Below are 19,726 nucleotides of genomic sequence, written 5' to 3' on the forward strand. Positions count from 1 at the left end.
TGGGACACCAGGGTTCAAACCCCTACTCAGCCATGATGCTCAGTGATTTTGGGCTACACACTCACTCTCAGCCTAGCCTACCTCTCAGGGTTATTGTGAAGATAAAAAAGGGGGGGGGAGAACTACGTACACTTCCTTAAGCTCCTTGGGGGAAAAGGTGAGTGTGGTGTTTGCCTCCTAGGTGGGTCATAAGGAAAGGGTTAAAATGAGTGTGATGTGATTGGCCAGTGAGGTATGGGATTGGCAGAAATGACGAGCAGAATCCGTGACCAGGGAGAAGAGTCGGCTGAAGAAGATTGGAAAAAATTTAAGGACTATTTACAGAATTATTGTAAAATTAAAGAAAGTTAGATGGTGCTGGATTGAAATTGAGAGGTTTCCAGCTGTAATGATACAAAGGAACATAGATGGGGGGGGAAAGGGTTTGAAAAATAAGGTAATGTTATAAGCTGTAATGCTTTAAATGAAGGATTTGCTGAACAAATAACCTTAATCGGGATACAAGAAGGAGAAGTATGAGGAGGTCTGAGAAATTTGTTATCTAAAAGTATGGTTTATGAATTTTATGCTTTTTTAAAATGTTTTTGTTTGTTCTGTTTTTGTTTGTTTGTTTAAAAAATTGGAAAATCTAATAAATATTCTTTTTTTAAAAAAAAAAAGATTGGCCAGTGAGAATGCAAGGGAGGAGTAAAAGTTAGAGTGGGAGGTTTTGAAAGTCAGTTGAGGTTTGGGTGTTGGAGAAGGAAGAGGGAGGTTTAGGTGTGGGTTGGTCGAGTTGTATTGTGAGAGAGAGAGAGGAATTGTTAGGTTGAGTCAGATAGATAGTTGGAATCATCAGTTTGGAGTTGTTAGGAACTAAGATTAAGAAACTGACAAGAGAAAAATAAACCGAAACCATACGCTTGTTCCTGCGTTTAAAAATAAACTTGATGTTAATGTTAACAACTGCCTGGACTCTCTCTGAGAAGCGGGGTGGTGGCAGCGAAGAAAGCTATCACTCTCTTCCTGGCCCCTAAAGGTAAAGGGACCCCTGACCGTCAAACGTCCGGGGGCCCTGTCTGATCGACACAGTGAGACATAAACAAAATACATAATAATTATTGTTACTCACCTTAGCATCCACGTGTCGTAATCGATATCGGTCATCGTGTTTGGGAACTCCAGGTCCTCTGGGCGGATGGCAGTGACCCCTGGGAAAGGGGGAAGAGAGAAGGGGGTGGTTAAAGAAGTGTAGTGATCAGGTGGGATTGCTATGAGGAATTAGAAAAAATATGTAGCGAGCCGTTTGTGTCAGCAATGACAGCATTGCGTTGACTGGGTTTGAGACATTTTGATATGAATTTTCATCAGTCCATGCCCCTGTACCCCGGTCCTGTTTCTCTTGCTTGGCAAGTCACGTACACAGCCCAGTTGCTTCATCAGGCACCCTCAGTACATAAAGATAGTAGGTTACTTGATGTAGTTTAATCTTTAGATCGATCTTAGGAGCCAGGACGCGGGTGGCGCTGTGGGTTAAACCACAGAGCCTAGGACTTGCCGATCAGAAGGTCGGCGGTTTGAATCCCCGCAACGGGGTGAGCTCCCGTTGCTCGGTCCCTGCTCCTGCCAACCTAGCAGTTCGAAAGCATGTCAAAGTGCAAGTAGATAAATAGGTACCGCTCCGGCGGGAAGGTAAACGGCGTTTCCGTGCGCTGCTCTGCTTCGCCAGAAGCGGCTTAGACATGCTGGCCACATGACCCGGAAGCTGTACGCCGGCTCCATCGGCCAATAAAGCGAGATGAGCGCCACAACCCCAGTCACCCACGACTGGACCTAACGGTCAGGGGTCCCTTTACCTTTACCTTTAGGGGCCAGGAAGAGAGTTCACAAGGAGATGGTAAATACTCTTTCCTTGCCATCCTTCCATCCTCTCCTGTTTACTCCTGTTAATGACCTTCCTAAAAGCATACCTCTTCGCTTCCTCTTTTATTTACTCTGAATTGCATAGGCATGCTCAAGAAGGAAATTAGCTCTTTGTAGTTTTAACTTTAACTTTGTCCCCACGTGGGGTTTTTTGAAACGCTCATAAGAAATCTGATTGCTTCTTACCAACACTGTGTAAAATGTTCTTTTGTGAATAAAACAACCTGGGCCGAGGGTGGACAGGAATTATTATTATACACACTCCTCCCAGAGTCTTCCTGGTTCAAGCCACTGCGTGTTATTAAAGGTAAAGGGACCCCTGACCATTAGATCCAGTCGTGGCCGACTCTGGGGTTGCAGTGCTCATCTCACTTTATTGGCCAAGGGAGCCGGCATACAGCTTCCAGGTCATGTGGCCAGCATGACTAAGCCGCTTCTGGCGAACCAGAGCAGCGCATGGAAATGCCGTTTACCTTCCCGCCAGAGCGGTACCTATTTATCTACTTGCACTTTGACGTGCTTTCGAACTGCTAGGTTGGCAGGAGCAGGGACCGAGCAACGGGAGCTCACCCCGTCACGGGGATTCGAACCGCCAACCTTCTGATCAGCAAGTCCTAGGCTCTGTGGTTTAACCCACAGCGCCACCCGTGTCCCCTGTGTATTATTAATCAGAGTCTAATCCTTCCTTTGCTTTGGGAACGCCACAAGAAGAGTCAACGCCCCTCCGAGGGAAGAAAGAGAGGCTATTCTGCTCCTTTTCGACCTCCCTATATTCCTCACCTGCTTCGATGGAGCCAGACCAGCGATCCACCATCTTCTGAATGACGATCTCAAAGAGCTCCCCGTCTCGGAGGGGCCTGCAGTGGAATAAAAGGAGAGTCCCTCTTAAGAACTCTTTCCAGAGAAGCTCTGGCAGGAAGCAAAACAACTTGGTTTAACTGTATACAACTGGAGCAACGGACAAGGAAGTGGTTAAGGGAAAACAGGAACTGCAAAGAAAAACAAAATTTGGAAAAGACTAAAAAATTTGGAGAAGACTATAAAAAGGGGAGATAGAGAAGAAAATATAGTTATAAAAGGGGAAACCAGTGAAATTTATAAAATATTAGTAGAAATGGAGGATCAACAAGATCAATTAAAAGGGGGGGAGACAACAGGACAGATAGTCAAAGACAATCGTATGTTGCAAAATGTTGTCTATAATGATAAAAGAAAATTATTATAAATTAGTTTGGAGATGGCATTTAACACCTGTCAGATTAAATCAAATAAACAAGGAATATTCAGTGCTATGTTGGAAGGGATGCCAGAAAACCGGGACTTATGTTCACATGTGGTGGGGGTGTAAATATGTACAGTGGTACCCCGCAAGACGAACGCCTCGGAAGACGAAAAACTCGCTAGACGAAGGAGTTTTTCGTTTTCTTAGCCGCTTCGCAAGACACATTTCCCTATGGGCTTGCTTCGCAAAACGAAGCTTGCCCCGCAAGCTCCGGGGATAGTGGGGAAGCGCAGCGCGTCTTCCCCGCTGTCCCCGGACCTCTTTTGAAGCAAGGGGCGGCAACGGGGAGAAGCGATTCTCCCCGCTGCCCCTTCCCTTGCTTTAAAACAGGTCTGGGGACAGAGGGGAAGGCGCGCACGCCTTCCCCTCTGTCCCCGGAGATTGCGGGGCAGGCAACGGGGAGAAGATCGCTTCTCCCTGTTGCCGCCCCTTGGTGCGCGCCTTCCCCTCTCTTCCCAGACCCCTTTTGAACCAAGGGGCGGCAACAGGGAGAAGCGATCTTCTCCCCGTTGCCGCCCCTTGCTTCAAAAGAGGGGACAGAGGGGAAGGCGCGCGCCTTCTCCTGTCCCCGGAGATTGCGGGGCAGGCAACGGGGAGAAGCAATCTTCTCCCTGCTGCCCCTTGCTTTAAAACAGGTCCGGCGACAGAGGGGAAGGCGCGCGGCGCTTCCCCTCTGTCCCCGGACGGTCTCCATAGGAACGCATTGATTGATTTTCAATGCATTCCTATGGGAAACCGTGCTTTGCAAGACGAAAAACTCGCAAGAAGAAAAAACTTGCGGAACGAATTAATTTCTTCTTGCGAGGCACCACTGTACATTTTTTCTGGCAAAGGGGGTTTAAGAAGATAACAGAAATCATTGGGATAAAGCTGACTGAAAGTCCTGAGGTAGCATTATTTTCGAATTACGATGGGGTGGAAGGTTCGCAGGCTACGAAGGACTTGCTCACAAATTTATTGACAGCTGCACGAATTATTATAGCTAGGAAGTGGAAGGGGCAAGGAGAATATAAAATGGAAGAATGGTATAAAGAGGTGTGGGATATAGCTATTGATGATAAATTAACATGTGCCGTTAAGGTAAGACGGGGAATACGCAGGAGAAATGATTTTGAGGATATACGGAAGGTGTTTGTAGAATTTGTACTGTTAAAACGGAAAGGGGTTGAACCATCGCAAGAGGTGTTGAAATTTTGGGAAGTTGGTGCCCAAAGATGGAAGGAGGATAATCTACCTACCAAAAAATGGCAGATAAAGATGATGGACTACGCCAAATTGGCGAAAATGACCGGGAAAATCAGAGATAAAGAGGACAATAAATTTAACGAAGAATGGGGATTTTTTAAAGTTTCTTGAAAGAACACTGTAAACAAGTGAAAACATTAGCAGGACTTTGAAAACACTTGTAATGAAGAGAGAATATGACAAAAAAATGAGTTTTAAGAAAATATGGAGAATAAGATATGACGCAGTTTGAGAAGAATACCTGGGGAAACCATGAGGGGAAGGGAAGTTCGGGGATTCTGAGAATCCTATTTGTAAAATTATTGTGATTTATTTATGATGATAAAAGCTAACAGTGAAAATGAATTTTTAAAAATGTTATTTAAAAAATTCGGGGGGGTTGGATAGTTACAATGGGGGTGGGGTGCACATTTTTATCCTGATTTATTTATTCTTATTACTTTGCCAAAATAAAAAATAAAATGATATAAAAAAGAACTCTTTCCTGTAACATAAAACCACAGATTAGTGTTCCAGCCAAACATTAAACCACAGTTTAGTGTTACAGCCAAACACATCTACCAGCCCTGAATACAGAAAGGTTTTGCTCTGAGCCAAACCCGTCTTGACATGTACAGAAAAAGGACAGTCCTCCTATTTAGATTTGGAACTCTTAAAGATTTGCTGGGTGCAAACCGTTTCCCGTGCTTCTAAGCCTCAGGCTGCGGCGCGATTCCCCGAAAGGAGGCGCATCGTTTTGGGACCGGCAGGGGAAGAGAAGCGCCGCTGCCCGTCCCCGCTTGCCCACTGACCGATTTGAGATGACGATGGCGTCGTTGAACTCGCTGCGGCAGTTCTGCCGCAGCGCCGTGCGCCCGCCGTTGGTGATGACAGCGTTGTTGCCGTGCAGGTGGTGGAAACGCAGGTCACTCCCGGAGGCCACTGAGGACGGGCTGCTGGGAGACAGCTGGTTGTTGCCTTCCGATAGGTCGTCAGGGAGCGGAAGGAGATCTGGGGGAGAAAGGGCGGAAGGGGAGGAGGTCAATTTTCTGTTTTACAATTCAGAATACAGTGGTACTTCGGGTTAAGAACTAAATTTGTTCCAGAGGTCCATTCTTAATCTGAAACTGTTCTTAACCTGAAGCACCAGTTTAGCTAATAGGTCCTCCTGCTGCCGCTAGAGCACAATTTCTGTTCTCATCCTGAAGCAAAGTTCTTAAGCTGAAGCACTATTTCTGGCTTAGCGGAGTCTGTAACCTGAAGCGTATGTAACCCGAGGTACCACTGTACTCATTTAAACATCCTTAAAATATCAACTGTTTCCCTTCTTCTCTTTCCATGGCTCATTTTCCATATTATTAAATCCCTGCATATTTTACATAAACTAAACCATTCAGTATGGGACGTGGGTGCCGCTGTGGGTTAAACCACAGAGCCTAGGACTTGCCGATCAGAAGGTCGGTGGTTCGAATCCCCACGATGGGGTGCGCTCCCGTTGCTCGGTCCCTGCTCCTGCCCACCTAGCAGTTCAAAAGCACGTCAAAGTGCAAGTAGATAAATAGATACCGCTCTGGCGGGAAGGTAAACGGCATTTCCGTGCGCTGCTCTTGTTTGCCAGAAGCGGCTTAGTCCTGCTGGCCACATGACCCGGAAGCTGTACGCCGGCTCCCTCAACCAATAAAGTGAGATGAGCACCGCAACCCCAGAGTCGGCCACGACTGGACCTAATGGTCAGGGGTCCCTTTACCTTTACCTTTAAACCATTCAGTATCCCATTATTACATCCATCAAAACCCGTTTACACTGTTGAATTTATCTTAATGCTGCCCACGTTTTCAAGTGTACACAATTTCCCCCCATATATTCAATAAATGTTTTCCAATCTGCTCTAAACGTATGTTCTTCTGGTTCTCTTTTTCTATAAGTCTGCAGGCTGCACATATTCCATCATATTGCTATTTTTCTTTGGTTGGGACTTTGCTCGTTTTCCATTTTGGGGCTAACAAAACACGGGCTTGCAGTAGTGGCATACATAAATAACCTTTTTTGACGCCCAGGAATTTCCATCTGCATTATCCCCAACAAAAGGACTATGGGCTGTTTTTTTTTTGGAAAAGTACTTTTGAACATTTTTTTCAATTCATTATGGACTTTTTCCCGATACTCTTTTACCCTTTCACAGGTCCACCACATATGAAAGAACGTTCCCTCAATCTCATTGCATCTCCAGTGCTTATCTGGTTTAGTTTTATACATCTTAGCAAGCCTAAGGTAAAAGGACCCCTGACCATTAGGTCCAGTCGTGGCCGACTCTGGGGTTGCGGCGCTCATCTCGCTTTATTGGCCGAGGGAGCCGGTGTACAGCTTCTGGGTCATGTGGCCAGCATGACTAAGCCGCTTTTTTTTTTTTTAAAGCATTCTAGCAGCTTTCTTATTTTTTATCAATATTTATTTATTTGTTTGTTTGTTTGATCTGTTTCATAAAATCCATGCCCCACTTGATTGGGCAAATAACTCCCATCTCTAATGATGTCACTCCATTTAAGTCTCCCATTAGTATACAGTGGTACCTCTGGATGTGAGCGGGATCCGTTCCGGAGCCCCGTTCGCATCCTGAAGCAAACGCAACCCACGTCTGCGTGTGTGCTGGTCGTGATTTGCTGCTTCCACGCATGTGCGTGGCGTCATTTTGAGCGTCTGCGTATACGCGAGTGGCAAAACCCAGAAGTAACAAAATGCATTATATATCCTTCCTTTATAGGCTTATCACCTAAGACAACAGATAAAAAGGAAATAGAACAATGCAGTACTTTTAGCAAGCTGTGGAGGGAGAGAAACGCGCTCCCATCAGATGTCAAAGTGATAAACATCTACCTGACATTCAGAAGACATCCGAAGGCAGCCCTGTTCAGGGAAGTTTTTAATATGTGACATTTTAGTGTATTTTTCATCTTTGTTGGAAGCCGCCCAGAGTGGCTGGGGAAAACCAGCCAGATGGGCGGGGTACAAATAATAAATTATTATTAATTATTATTATTATTATTATTATTATTATTATTATTATTATTATTATTATTATAAGAGGAAGGTACGCTTGGCAAATCCACACCGTGATCAACGCCTGCCAGGAAACCAATGTCCCCACTGTGGAAGGACGTGTGGATCCAGAATTGGCCTCCACAGTCACTTACAGACTCACTGTGTCAGGGAAGAGTTAGAAGTTTTCAGTTTATCAGAGGGAGAAAGCATTCCCCAAGGGGCGGAGGAGAGCAGTGAATTGAAGAGAAGAGAGCAAGAGGAACAACAGGGAGGGACCGGCTGTTCCCAGGAAAGGCCAGGGTTCAGTTCTAGCTCAGATTGGGAGGAGGGGAGATACAGGCCAGCTCTAGCCAGGAGGTTAGAAAAAAGAGCGGGCAAACGAAGGGAAAGGCGCCTTCGCCATTTTGAGAGTGGCTGGTCATGGAGAAGCAGAGCTCAGAAGGTATCTGAAAGAAGTGACTCTGAGGAATAATAGTTAAGAACTGTTATAAGATCGTTTTGTTAATACGCAATAAAAAGTTATAAAAGAACAAGAAGCGTTTGTGTGGTGATCTGAAGAGGACAGAGACCAGTCCTGACACACTGTTAAAACCATGTTTTTGGAAGACAATCTTACTTGGCTAAGAGCGATTGCCAAAGAAGACCAATTCCTCCAACTACGGATCACTCGCGATGAACTCTCGCACCCCATGATGCCTGATGCCGCTGCAAACGACCACACCCCCCTACTTACCTGTGTCATCCACAATGGTAGCCTGAGCTGCCTGCCCATACAGGTCCACCACGGCGTAGATGTTGGGCGGGACATTCCATGCGGCAGGGCCCTGCGCCACCCCGTTGACGAAGAAGTGCAGTGTCCCGTCTTCCTTGCGCACGACGCCCACAGTGTCTCCTGCCTGAGGGAGGGAGGGAGGAGGAAGAAAAATCAGACAGGACAAAAGAGGGAGGGGGGCTTCCAGAATTTGAGTCCCGCTGGATCAGGCCAGTGGCCCACCTAGTCCACCATCCTGTTCGCACAGTGGCCAATCAGATGCCCATCGTGGGAAACCTGTCGGCAGGATCTGTGCGCAAGAGCAACTCTCTCCTGTTGCAGGAATTTATGTATAGGTTGGGGGGGGTGTTTCCCCTCCAGCAGATATCATGCACATGCAGCCCACTACCAAAACCAGCACAATCGCTTTTGGGACTTGTCCCCACAAAACACTTGGTCACAGTTTCTTCCTATCTATCCAAAGGGCCTTTGCTGCACGATACCAAATGTAAGAATTCACTGATCAACGGATCTGTGTACTGGCTCACTGGGGAAACTTCAGAAATTCATATAGATGTGAGCTCAGCTCCTCAGCAGCCCCTCTGCCTGAGTGATAATCCCTGGCCTCCTGATACCTGAGTGCCAGACAGGTAGCCATTCCAGAAATAACAAACCCAGATGAAGACAAAAGGGCATGATTAACCTGGCTAGGAAACAGGGAAATGTAAATATCTCTTTTGTTACACTTAATGGGTGTTTGGTAGAGGGCAAGGAGAACCATGGGGCAGGGTCCAGGATGCTCAGATTACGGCCACCAGACCTCCCCTTTCATGATGTAACCGTGATGTAGTTTTGGGGGGTGTAACATGGGGATTAGCAGCTAATAAAAGTTTGGGTTCTCTTTTGTTTGGGGCTTCCATCTTGTTCCATCTGGTGGCAGGTGGGAGTCCTGTCGCGACAGTCTTAATAAAGACCAAGCCTACTGGCTGCTGTTTTGCTCTGGTATTCCTGGCTGGTGTCCTTGTTTTTTGTCCAAGGGAGCCCTCGGATTTCTCCATTAACACTCCCTCCTGTGCGATTCAGAAGCATTGCTAGCAACCGCTGAAAGCCTTCTCCCCCGTGAACCTGTCTATTCACCGAAACATCTGCAGAGGCCTAATGGAACAGACACAGCCTTTCTCAGTCTTGGGTCTCCGGATGTTGCTGGACTACAACTCCCATCATCCCTGACCACGGGCCAGGAATGATGGGAGTTGTAGTCCAACAACAAGGATAGCTCCGTTGGTCACAGCAGGGTGCGGATAACGCCAAGGTCGCAGGTTCGATTCCCCGTAAAGGGCAGCTGCAGATTCCCGCATTGCAGGGGTTTGGGCTAGATCAGGCATAGGCCAATTCGGCCCCCCAGATGTTGTGGGACTACAACTCCCATCATCCCTGACCACCGGTCCTGTTAGCTAGGGATGATGGGAGTTGTAGTCCCAACACATCTGGAGGGCCGAGTTTGCCTATGACTGGACTAGAGGATCCTCAGGGTATGATCTATGAACATTTAGGGACCCAAGGTTGAGAAAGGAGACCTTAGTATGCCTTAAAAAGTTCTGAGTGGTGGTTCTAACTTTAAGCTGCTATTGTGCTTTTCGCCAGAAAATTACAATGATTTTAAATTATGTTTATTATCTGTGAAAAAGATATACTCTAAAAAATAAAATACCGTATTTTTCGCTCTATAACAAGCAACTGACCATAAGACGCACGTAGTTTTTAGAGGACGAAAACAAGAAAAAAATATTCTAAATGAAACCGTGGATGTATGATTTTTGTGGTTCATGCTGTGGCCACAGACGTGATCTGATGGTGAGTTTGGGGTAGCCCAATGCAAAAATCCTGAGGATCCATGTGGATCCATGCTTTGTAACCACGTTTTTGCGCCATTGCAGCCCCATGAAACAGTGGGTGCGTGTGTGTTTTTTGGTGCAGGCTGTAGCCATAGACATGCTGTGTGATCTGATGGTGAACTTGGGGTGACCCAGTGCAAAAATCCTGAGGATCCATGTGGATCCGTGCTTTGTAACTATGTTTTAAGTGGGGAGGGAAGGAAAAGCACTCAAGGGACAAGGAGCACGCGTGGGGTGTGTGGAGAAGGATGCTTCTAATAATGCAGAAGAGGGGTTTAAGGGGAGAAGAAGCACACGTGGGGTGTGTGGAGAAGGATGCTGCTAATAATGCAGGAAAGGGGTTTAAGGGGAGAAGAAGCACACGTGGGGTGGGTGGAGGAGGATGCTGCTAATAATGCAGAAGAGGGGTTTAAGGGGAGAAGGAGCACGCGTGGGGTGTGTGGAAAAGGATGCGGCTAATAATGCAGGCGAGGGGTTTTAAGGGGAGAAGGAACACACGTGGGGTGTGTGGAGAAGGAGCTTTTCGGCGAGCTGAGCGGGGAGGGGGGAGGGAAAGAGCACTGTTGCTTTAAAGGAGCCAACCGGACAGCAGCCACTTACAGCAGTGTAAGCAGCTCCTTTCCTCTCCCGCTTTGCTCCTTCTCTCCCTCTTTGCTGCTTTACGCAGCTAATGGAGAATCCCCTGCAACCCAAGTCCTGCTCAGCGGATCAGCTGAGACGCTGGGAGAATCGTAATTTCCCCCTCTCCCTCATCCCGTGCCCTCCTGTCCCCAGCAGCCTTTTAAAAAACTTTTTTACTGGTTTTCACTGCGCTCGTGGCTCAGAGCCCTCCTGTGCCCTGCCGTCCCTCTGCAGCCTCATTGCTCCGTTTAGGGAGCGCACGGGCCTTTGCTAGCTGAGGCTGCAGCAGCTGTTGCTGGCTACGCGGCGCTTTTTCCGGCTCGCTATGGCTCCCGTCTGTCCCTCCTGCCCGCTTTGCTGCCATGGCTCTCCTTCCCTCCCTCCTCCTCGGCTCCTCCCCCTCCTCCTGGCTGTAAAGCAAGTAAAGCCCTGCAAGCGGCTCCCACTTTGCTTGACTGACGGCAGCCATGGATCCGGTCGAGTGCATTCGCTCCGTAACACGCACAGGCATTTTCCCTTACTTTCTAGGAGCAAAAAAGGGCGTGTTTTGGAGCGAAAATTACGGTAAGCCCGTTTTTTTTTCTTTTCAAGCAGTAAGAGGTGTCCTCAGCTTTACTGGATTTGCAGATAGAAAACCTTTGCTGAGTTCGAATCTAGAGACCAGTCAGACCTGCTTCTGTGATCTCCCTTCTCTAATGCAAGGGGCTTAACAATGTTTGATTTGATTTTCTACATTTCTATGCTGCTTTGGAATTGCAAAGCTGCTTACAGGCGATAATTAGCGACAAAGCAATAGAGCATCACAAATACAACGTAAATCATGTGTAGAAGTAAACCCCACAGGTTCTGAATACTTCTTGTCTATTATTATTGTAGCCATTTTCCCCCCAAAAAAAATTCACCTTCAAGCGGTCCAGGTTGTGGCCGTATTCGTCCAAGATGGTTGTTCCATTGTGCATCACCCCGTTCCCCGTCATCATCCAGGTACCTGTGGGAGGTCAGGAGGGAGACAGGAGAACGGACAAGTGAGAAAGGATGAGGAAGGAGACTTAGAATCCCAGGATTTCATTGACAAGAAAGTCCCCAAACCAAACATGTTCCCAGCCCTCAAGATCAGCAAAATGAAAAAAATGGGACCATGCAGATCCATCAAGCTTTCCTGGGTTGCCATAAGGCTGTATTGGGTGCCAATCTACTACCAAGCCAGATTAAGTTTTAATAAATTAAATAAGCTAAACCTAGACAGCGTCTTAAAAAGCAGAGACAACACCTTGCCAACAAAGGTCCGCATACTAAAAGCTCTGGTTTTCCCAGTAGTGATGTATGGAAGTGAGAGCTGGACCATCAAGAAGGCTGATTGCCGAAGAATGGATGCTTTTGAATTCTGGTGCTGGAGGAGACTCTGGAGAGTCCCATGGACTGCAAGAAGATCACACCTCTCCATTCTGAAGGAAATCAGCCCTGAGTGCTCACTGGAAGGACAGATCCTGAAGCTGAGGCTCCAAGACTTTGGCTACCTCATGAGAAGACTCCCTGGAAAAGACCCTGATGTTGGGAAAGATGGAGGGCCCAAGGAGAAGGGGACGACAGAGGACGAGATGGTGGGACAGTGTTCTCGAAGCTACCAGCATGAGTTTGACCAAACTGTGGGAGGCAGTGGAAGACGGGAGTGCCTGGCATGCTCTGCTCCAGGGGGTCACGAAGAGTCGGACACGACTAAACGACTAAACAACAACAGCAATAAATTTTATTGATTCGCAAAGCCCTGAACCACTTAGGTCCGGGAGACTGCCAGAACCTTTGTATCCCTGCCTGACCACTGAGATAACCTGCAGGAGCATCGCTGGCCACGCCCCAAGGTCGGCGAAGCCCGTTTGATGAAAACAATGAGAAACTGAGCCTTCAGTTTCATCGGCCCAGTCCTGAGGAACCCTCTGCCACCAGATTCAGCAGGCAACTTCTGTGCCAACTTTTAAAACGCCTGCTGAAAACATTACAATGGTACCTCAGTTTACGAACTTAATCCGTTCCTGAAGTCCTTAAACCGAAACTGTTTTTAAACCGAGGCGTGCTTTTCCTAATGAGGCCTCCCGCCGCCGGTGCCCTTCCACCGTTCGGATTTCATTCTTAGATCGAGGTAATGTTCACAAACCGGGACACTATTTCCGGTTTTGCAGAGTTCGTAAACCGAATCGTTCGTAAGCTGTTCTTAAATCGAGGTTCCACTGTATTTTTTACCACACAAGGCCTGTGAGGGAAATTAAGAATGCGTCCTTCCGCAATGGTTAACCAATGTCTCTTTTTAACTTTTGACAGTTAACACTTCAGCCTGAATACACAAGACCGCCCCCATCTCCCCCTTGAGAAACATATGGGGGGGGGATTAAGCGTTGGGAAAGGGGGGGGGAGTCCCTCGCCCCCAACACACAGAACCAAGAAAAGCTGAAGTGAACGGGGGAAAATGTTTAAGCCTTTCTTTTGGGAATTTTAAGTGCCGAAATCCCAAGGGAGCAGGAAGGACTATTTATGTATGCAACCACGCCTGCGTGATTGCTACTAGCCCAGAGGTGGAAAGAAGAAAAAGTTTCAACCTGAGAAGAATGGGTGATCGAGTTGATGGATTATGTGGAAATGGCAAAAATGACCAGAAGAATCAGAAATCAGGAAGACCAAAATTTTAATAAGGAATGGGGGAAAGTTATAATTTATCTGAAAAAATCATTGGAAACAGTTAAAAACGTTAGTAGGAGTGGAATAACACTTGGTGAATTTTGGGTATAATGGAGATGTAAAAGATTTGGATTATTATAAAATATGCAGGAGAAAAGGACTAATAATAGGACCCACAAAGAGGAGGACGGAAGCCCAGGAGATACTGTGGAATCTTGTTTCTATCTTGTATGTTGATATGTGACTGTAAAATTTTAATTTGAAAAACCCAAATAAATAAATGTACCCAAAAAAAAAAAAGAGGGCTAGAGTGGGAGGAGGTGCTGTTCCCACCACGGCCACTAGGAGGCCCCAGCGGCGAGAGGGCCTCTCACCTGATCGCAGGTTGGTCATGGTGGACGGCAGCTGCAGGTAAGTGGGGTTGTGGGTGGTGACGCCAATCTCGATGGAGCCGGCCCACTTGTCCACCATCTTGTCGATGCGCACCTGGAAGACCTCGCCGTTGCGCAGCGGCCGGTTGCTGAGGACCACGCCGTGGTTGAAATCGTCCGTGGCGCTGGAGGGATGAGAGCGCCGTTAAAGAGCGACCACGGTTAGAGGGGCTTGTCAAAGATCAGGGTGGGGAGGAGCCCAGCTTACAAACACGCCTTGTGCAGGGGTGGTACCTCAGGTTAAGAACTTAATTCGTTCCAGAGGTCTGTTCTTAACCTGAAACTGTTCTTAACCTGAGGCACCGCTTTAGCTAATGGGGCCTCCCGCTGCTGCCACACCGCTGGAGCACGATTTCTGTTCTCATCCTGAAGCAAAGTTCTTAACCCGAGGTACTATTTCTGGGTTAGCGGAGTCTGTAACCTGAAGCGTCTGTAACCCGAGGTACCACTGTACTGGTCCTTCTGCTTCAAGTACTATCTCCTCCAGGGTTTCTACAACTCAGGCCCTCCGCTGTTGTTGGACTACAACTCCCATCACCCCCAACCGCTGGTCCTGCCAGATTGAGGTTGAATCCTGACAAGACAGAAATACTGCTTTGGGGGACAGGGGCGGGCGGGTGTGGAAGACTCCCTGGTCCTGAATGGGGCAACTGTGCCCCTGAAGGACCAGGTGCGCAGCCTGGGAGTCATTTTGGACTCACCGCTGTCCATGGAGGCGCAGGCCAGTTCTGTGTCCAGGGCAGCTGTCTACCAGCTCCATCTGGTGCGCAGGATGAGACCCTCCCTGCCCCCAGATTGTCTCGCCAGAGTGGCGCATGCTCTGGTTATCTCCCGCTTGGACTACTGCCATGTGCTCTACGTGGGGCTACCTTTGAAGGTGACCCGGGAACTGCAACTAATCCAGAATGCGGCAGCTAGACTGGGGACTGGGAGCGGCCGCCGAGACCACATAACACCGGTCTTGAAAGACCTACATTGGCTCCCAGGACGTTTCCGAGCACAATTCAAAGTGTTGGTGCTGACCATGAAAGCCCTAAACAGCCTCAAAGGCCCAGGAGACCTGAAGGAGTGTCTCCACCCCCATCATTCAGTCCGGACACTGAGGTCCAGCTCTGAGGGCCTTCTGGCAGTTCCCTCCCTGCGAGAAGTGAGGTTACAGGGAACCAGGCAGAGGGCCTTCTCGGTGGTGGCGCCCTCCCCGTGGAACACCCTCCCACCAGATGTCAAGGAAATAAACAACTATCTGACTTTTAGAAGAAACCTGAAGGGAGCCCTGTTTAGGGAAGTTTTTAATGACTGACGTTTTATCGTGTTTTTAATATCCTGTTGGAAGCCGACCAGACTGGCTGGGGAAACCCAGCCAGATGGGTGGGGTATAAATAACAAATTATTATAATATTATTATGATGGGTAAAAAGGTAAAGGGACCCCTGACCGTTAGGTCCAGTCGCAGACGACTCTGGGGTGGCGGCGCTCATCTCGCTTTATTGGCCAAGCAAGCCGGCGTACAGCTTCCGGGTCATGTGGCCAGCATGACTAAGCTGCTTCTGGCGAACCAGAGCAGCGCATGGAAATGCCGTTTACCTTCCCGCCGGAGCAGAACCTATTTATCTACTTGCACTTTGACGTGCTTTTGAACTGCTAGGTTGGCAGGAGCAGGGACCGAGCAACGGGAGCTCACCCCGTCGCGGGGATTCGAACCGCCGACCTTCTGATCGGCAAATCCTAGGCTCTGTGGTTTAACCCACAGCGCCACCTGAGTCCCTTATTATGATGGGAGTTGTAGTCAAACAACAACTGGAGGTAGGGCTGGGAGGGACCCCCGTCCGCCAAACCTGGAGACCCCAGCTGTGTGTATTGGTGCAAGGCTGCCCCCTCCGTCCCCAGAGGAAGAAGGGCTTCGCTGTACATACTGGGGGCGCAGGGCGGTTCGTCCCTCGTTGATGATGGCGGCCTTCTGCCCGCAATTCGGGTGGAAGAGGAGGCGCTCCGGCTCGGGCTCGCTCCCCGCGGCATCGATGGCACGCCGCCCGACGTCTGGCGAGAGAGCCCTCATGATGGCGTTGTTGCGCCGGAGGCGGTCGCTGTGGTTGTGGTTGTGCACGATGGTGACCTTCACAGCCATGCCGTAGAGGTCCACCACACCATAGACCACAAGCGGAGTGAGGGTGGTCGCCACGCCTGGAAGGAAGCAGGGAGAGAATTGGAGGATGGGTGGCGGCTAACAGATTGAGGTTGAATCCTGACAAGACAGAAGTACAGTTTTTGGGGGACGGAGGCGGGCGGGTGTGGGGGACTCCCTGGTCCTGAATGGGGCAACTGTGCCCCTGAAGGACCAGGTGCGCAGCCTGGGAGTCATTTTGGACTCACAGCTGTCCATGGAGGCGCAGGTCAGTTCTGTGTCCAGGGCAGCTGTCTACCAGCTCCATCTGGGACGCAGGATGAGACCCTCCCTGCCCGCGGACTGTCTGGCCAGAGTGGCGCATGCTCTGGTTATCTCCCGCTTGGACTACTGCAATGCGCTCTACGTGGGGCTACCTTTGAAGGTGACCCGGAAACTGCAATTAATCCAGAATGCGGCAGCTAGACAGGTGACTGGGAGTGGCCACCAGGATCACATAACACGGGTCCTGAGAGATCTGCATTGGCTCCCAGTACGTTTCTGAGCACACTTCAAAGTGTTGGTGCTGACCTTGAAAGCCCTAAATGGCCTCAAAGGCCCAGTATACCTGAAGGAGCGTCTCCACCCCCATTGTTCTACCCGGACACTGAGGTCCAGCGCCGAGGGCCTTCTGGCGGTTCCCTCATTGTGAGAAGTGAGGTTACAGGGAACCAGGCAGAGGGCCTTCTCGGTAGTGGCGCCCGCCCTGTGGAACGCCCTCCCTTCAGATGTCAAGGAAATAAGCAGCTATCCTATTTTTAAAAGATATCTGAAGGCAGCCCTGTTCAGGGAAGTTTTTAATATTCAATGCTGTATTGTTTTTAACACTCGATTGGAAGCCGCCCAGAGTGGCTGGGGAAACTCAGCCAGATGGGTGGGGTATAAATAATAAATTATTATTATTATTATTATTATTATTATTATTATTATTATTATTATTATCTGGACTACGCAGGAAGAGGAGGCGGCACGTGGTGCAAAGAACTGCTTTACAGATCAAAGCCCACACTTGTCGGGCGAGATCCAGGGCCCCTTGGTGACTGACCCTTTATGAAATGAGCTAGCTTGATTCTCATTCAGTTCAGAGTTCAATTCAAGTCCCTCCAAATTACCATTGGCAAAACAATAACCAGCTCTCAGTGCTAGACTTCAGAAGTCTCAGGAAATATCAAGATAAACACACACAATTCCCTGGGAACGAGGGATTGATTTAAGCCACTCTGGGAACTGTAGGTCCGAGGCAGGAATAGGGGCAATCAGCACCCAGAACAAACTACAACTCCCAGGATTCTTTGGGGAAGTCACGGCTGTTCAAAGTGGTCTAAATGTATGATATGAATGGGGACTAATAAAGCATCAGCACAGAAACACACCGAGTGGGATACGAATTGTTTATCTCCCCCAGCAACTATTATCCTTAAATTTAAAGCAAAGGTAGACAAACTAAGGCCCGGGGGCCGGATCTGGCCCAATCACCTTCTAAATCCGGCCCATGGACAGTCTGGGAATCAGTGTGTTTTTACATGAGTAGAGCGTGTCCTTTTATTTAAAATGCGTTATTTATGGGGCATAGGAATTTGTTCTTTTTTTTTCCAAAATATGGTCCGGCCCCCCACAAGGTGTGAGGGACAGTGGACCGGCCCCCTGCTGAAAAAGTTCGCTGACCCCTGACTTAAAGGCTCAAAGTGTCTAAAGCAGGCATAGGCAAACTCGGCCCTGCAGACGTTTTGGAACTACAATTCCCATCATCCCTGACCACATGTAAGAGATATTGGAGATGAACTAGATACTGTTCAAAGTTTTACCCCAAAAATGAAATTAATTCTCACACTGTTCACCTGGCAAGTATTGCAACTACTTTTAGGTACAGCTGCAGTTCGTTAAAACAACTGGTAATACCAAACTAGCCCAACTCCAATCCCCTGTGTGAGCAGTTCATAGGCACCCAAACCTCACGGGCCTCAATCTGCCACACTCCTCTTTTCTAGTTTATAAAACAGCCTCCCTCTCAACGCCACCCCTCCCTTGGCCTCAACATTGCCCTAATCCTCATATTTACAGGACCGCTTCTCCTGGTCTGCCCCGCAGAGGACCTAAGGGTCCATGAATAATCATAGTTTAGAGGTCCCAGTCCCTAAGGAAGTCAGGTTATCCTCCACCAGGGCCAGGGCCTTCTCAGTGGTGGCTCCAACCTGGTGGAATGCTCTGTCCCATGAGACCAGGGCCCTGCAGGATTTAACTTCCTGCCACAGGGCCTGTAAGACAGAACTATTCCACCTGGCTTTCAATTTGAACCTAGCCTGATCTTTTATTCCCCTTCCTTCCCTCCTCCTCCCCTTTTATGAAGATTACCCGCTCTGGGATCCCACAGCTAATTCTCCCCTGGTCTCCTCGCTGGCCCAAATAGGACTAACTTAGCCAGCTAGCCCTGGTGATCATCTAATGTTTATTGGATGGATTTCCCCCCTAAATTGATTTTTGAATTCTGAATTTATTGTCATTCACGTTTTATACTGTATTTTATGCTGTTTTTTTGTTGCATCAATTAATAATAATAATAATAATTTTTTATTCATACCCCGCCCTCCCCAGCCAAGGCCGGGCTCAGAGCGGCTTACAAGCAATAATAAAAACAAGATGAATGATTACAACTTAAAAACAAAAATAAAATACAACATTAAAATAATGGAACATTAAAATATTAAAATGTAGCCTCATCGCAGGAGGAGAAGGAAAAGAAAAAAGAAAGAGAGGGAGGGACGGAATCAAATTGGCTCCAAGCCAAAGGCCAGGCGGAACAACTCTGTCTTACAGGCCCTGCGGAAAGAAATCAGATCCTGCAGGGCCCTGGTCTCATGAGGCAGAGAGTTCCACCAGGTCAGAGCCAGAGTTGAAAAGGCCCAGGCTCTGGTTGAGGCTAATCTAACTTCCTTAGGGCCCGGGACCACTAGAGTGTTGTTATTTATGGACCTTGAGGCTCTCCGTGGGGCATACCAGGAGAGGCGGTCCTGTAGGTACGAGGGTCCTAGGCCGTGAAGGGCTTTAGAGGTCAAAACCAGCACCTTAAATTTGACCCTGTACTCCACCGGGAGCCAGTGCAGCTTGAAAAGCACTGGGTGAATATGCTCCCATGGCAGGGACCCTGTGAGGAGCCTCGCTGCAGCATTCTGCACCCTCTGGAGTTTCTGGGTCAGCTTCAAGGGCAGCCCCGCGTAGAGCGAATTACAGTAGTCAAGCCTGGAGGTGCCTGTCGCATGGATCACTGTGGCCAGGTCGGGGCGGGAAAGGTAAGGGACCAACTGCTTGATGCGGTGAAGGTGGAAAAATGTCGCCTTGGCTGTTGCTGTAACTTGCGCCTCCATGGAAAGGGAGGCGTCAAGGATTACACCCAAACTCTTAACGGAGGGCAATGGCACTAATTTGGCCCCCGCAAGAGAAGGGAGTTGGTCCCTCATCCCCATGCCATCCCGGCCCAGCCATAGGACCTCTGTCTTCAAAGGATTTAGTTTCAATTGGCTCCCACGAAACCATCCAGCCACAGCTTCCAAGCATCTGGTCCGTGTGTCCGGGGCCGAGTCGGTGTGGCCATCCATCAGCAGATAGAGCTGAGTGTCATCAGCATATTGGTGACAGCCCAGCCCAAAGCTCCGGATAATCTGGACAAGGGGGCGCATAAAGATGTTAAAAAGCATCGGGGAGAGAATTGCGCCCTGCGGCACTCCACACACCAAGGAGTGGCGCGACGACATT

The 19,726-nt window shown here is 48.6% G+C and overlaps 2 protein-coding genes across 2 annotated transcripts in view; one reads left to right on the forward strand and one right to left on the reverse strand.

Annotated features, from left to right (window-relative positions):
- NEURL4 (neuralized E3 ubiquitin protein ligase 4) overlaps nt 1-19,726 on the reverse strand; it is a 69,091-nt gene that overhangs the window by 32,497 nt on the left and 16,868 nt on the right. The window contains exons 8-14 of the mRNA XM_053362187.1: nt 15,729-15,996; nt 13,759-13,940; nt 11,617-11,702; nt 8,181-8,343; nt 5,221-5,419; nt 2,683-2,759; nt 1,112-1,190 (exon numbers count right to left, since the gene is read on the reverse strand). Of these exons, the coding sequence (XP_053218162.1) occupies nt 1,112-1,190; nt 2,683-2,759; nt 5,221-5,419; nt 8,181-8,343; nt 11,617-11,702; nt 13,759-13,940; nt 15,729-15,996 (1,054 nt within the window). The remainder of the gene's footprint in view (nt 1-1,111; nt 1,191-2,682; nt 2,760-5,220; nt 5,420-8,180; nt 8,344-11,616; nt 11,703-13,758; nt 13,941-15,728; nt 15,997-19,726) is intronic.
- Nucleotides 8,793-19,726, forward strand: part of GABARAP (GABA type A receptor-associated protein) — a 107,853-nt gene continuing 96,919 nt past the window's right edge. The window contains exon 1 of the mRNA XM_053362254.1: nt 8,793-8,797. The gene's annotated coding sequence lies outside the window, so the exon portion shown is untranslated. The remainder of the gene's footprint in view (nt 8,798-19,726) is intronic.

Source organism: Podarcis raffonei, chromosome 13 (assembly GCF_027172205.1).
Source record: "Podarcis raffonei isolate rPodRaf1 chromosome 13, rPodRaf1.pri, whole genome shotgun sequence".
Classification (NCBI taxonomy): Eukaryota; Metazoa; Chordata; class Lepidosauria; order Squamata; family Lacertidae; genus Podarcis; species Podarcis raffonei.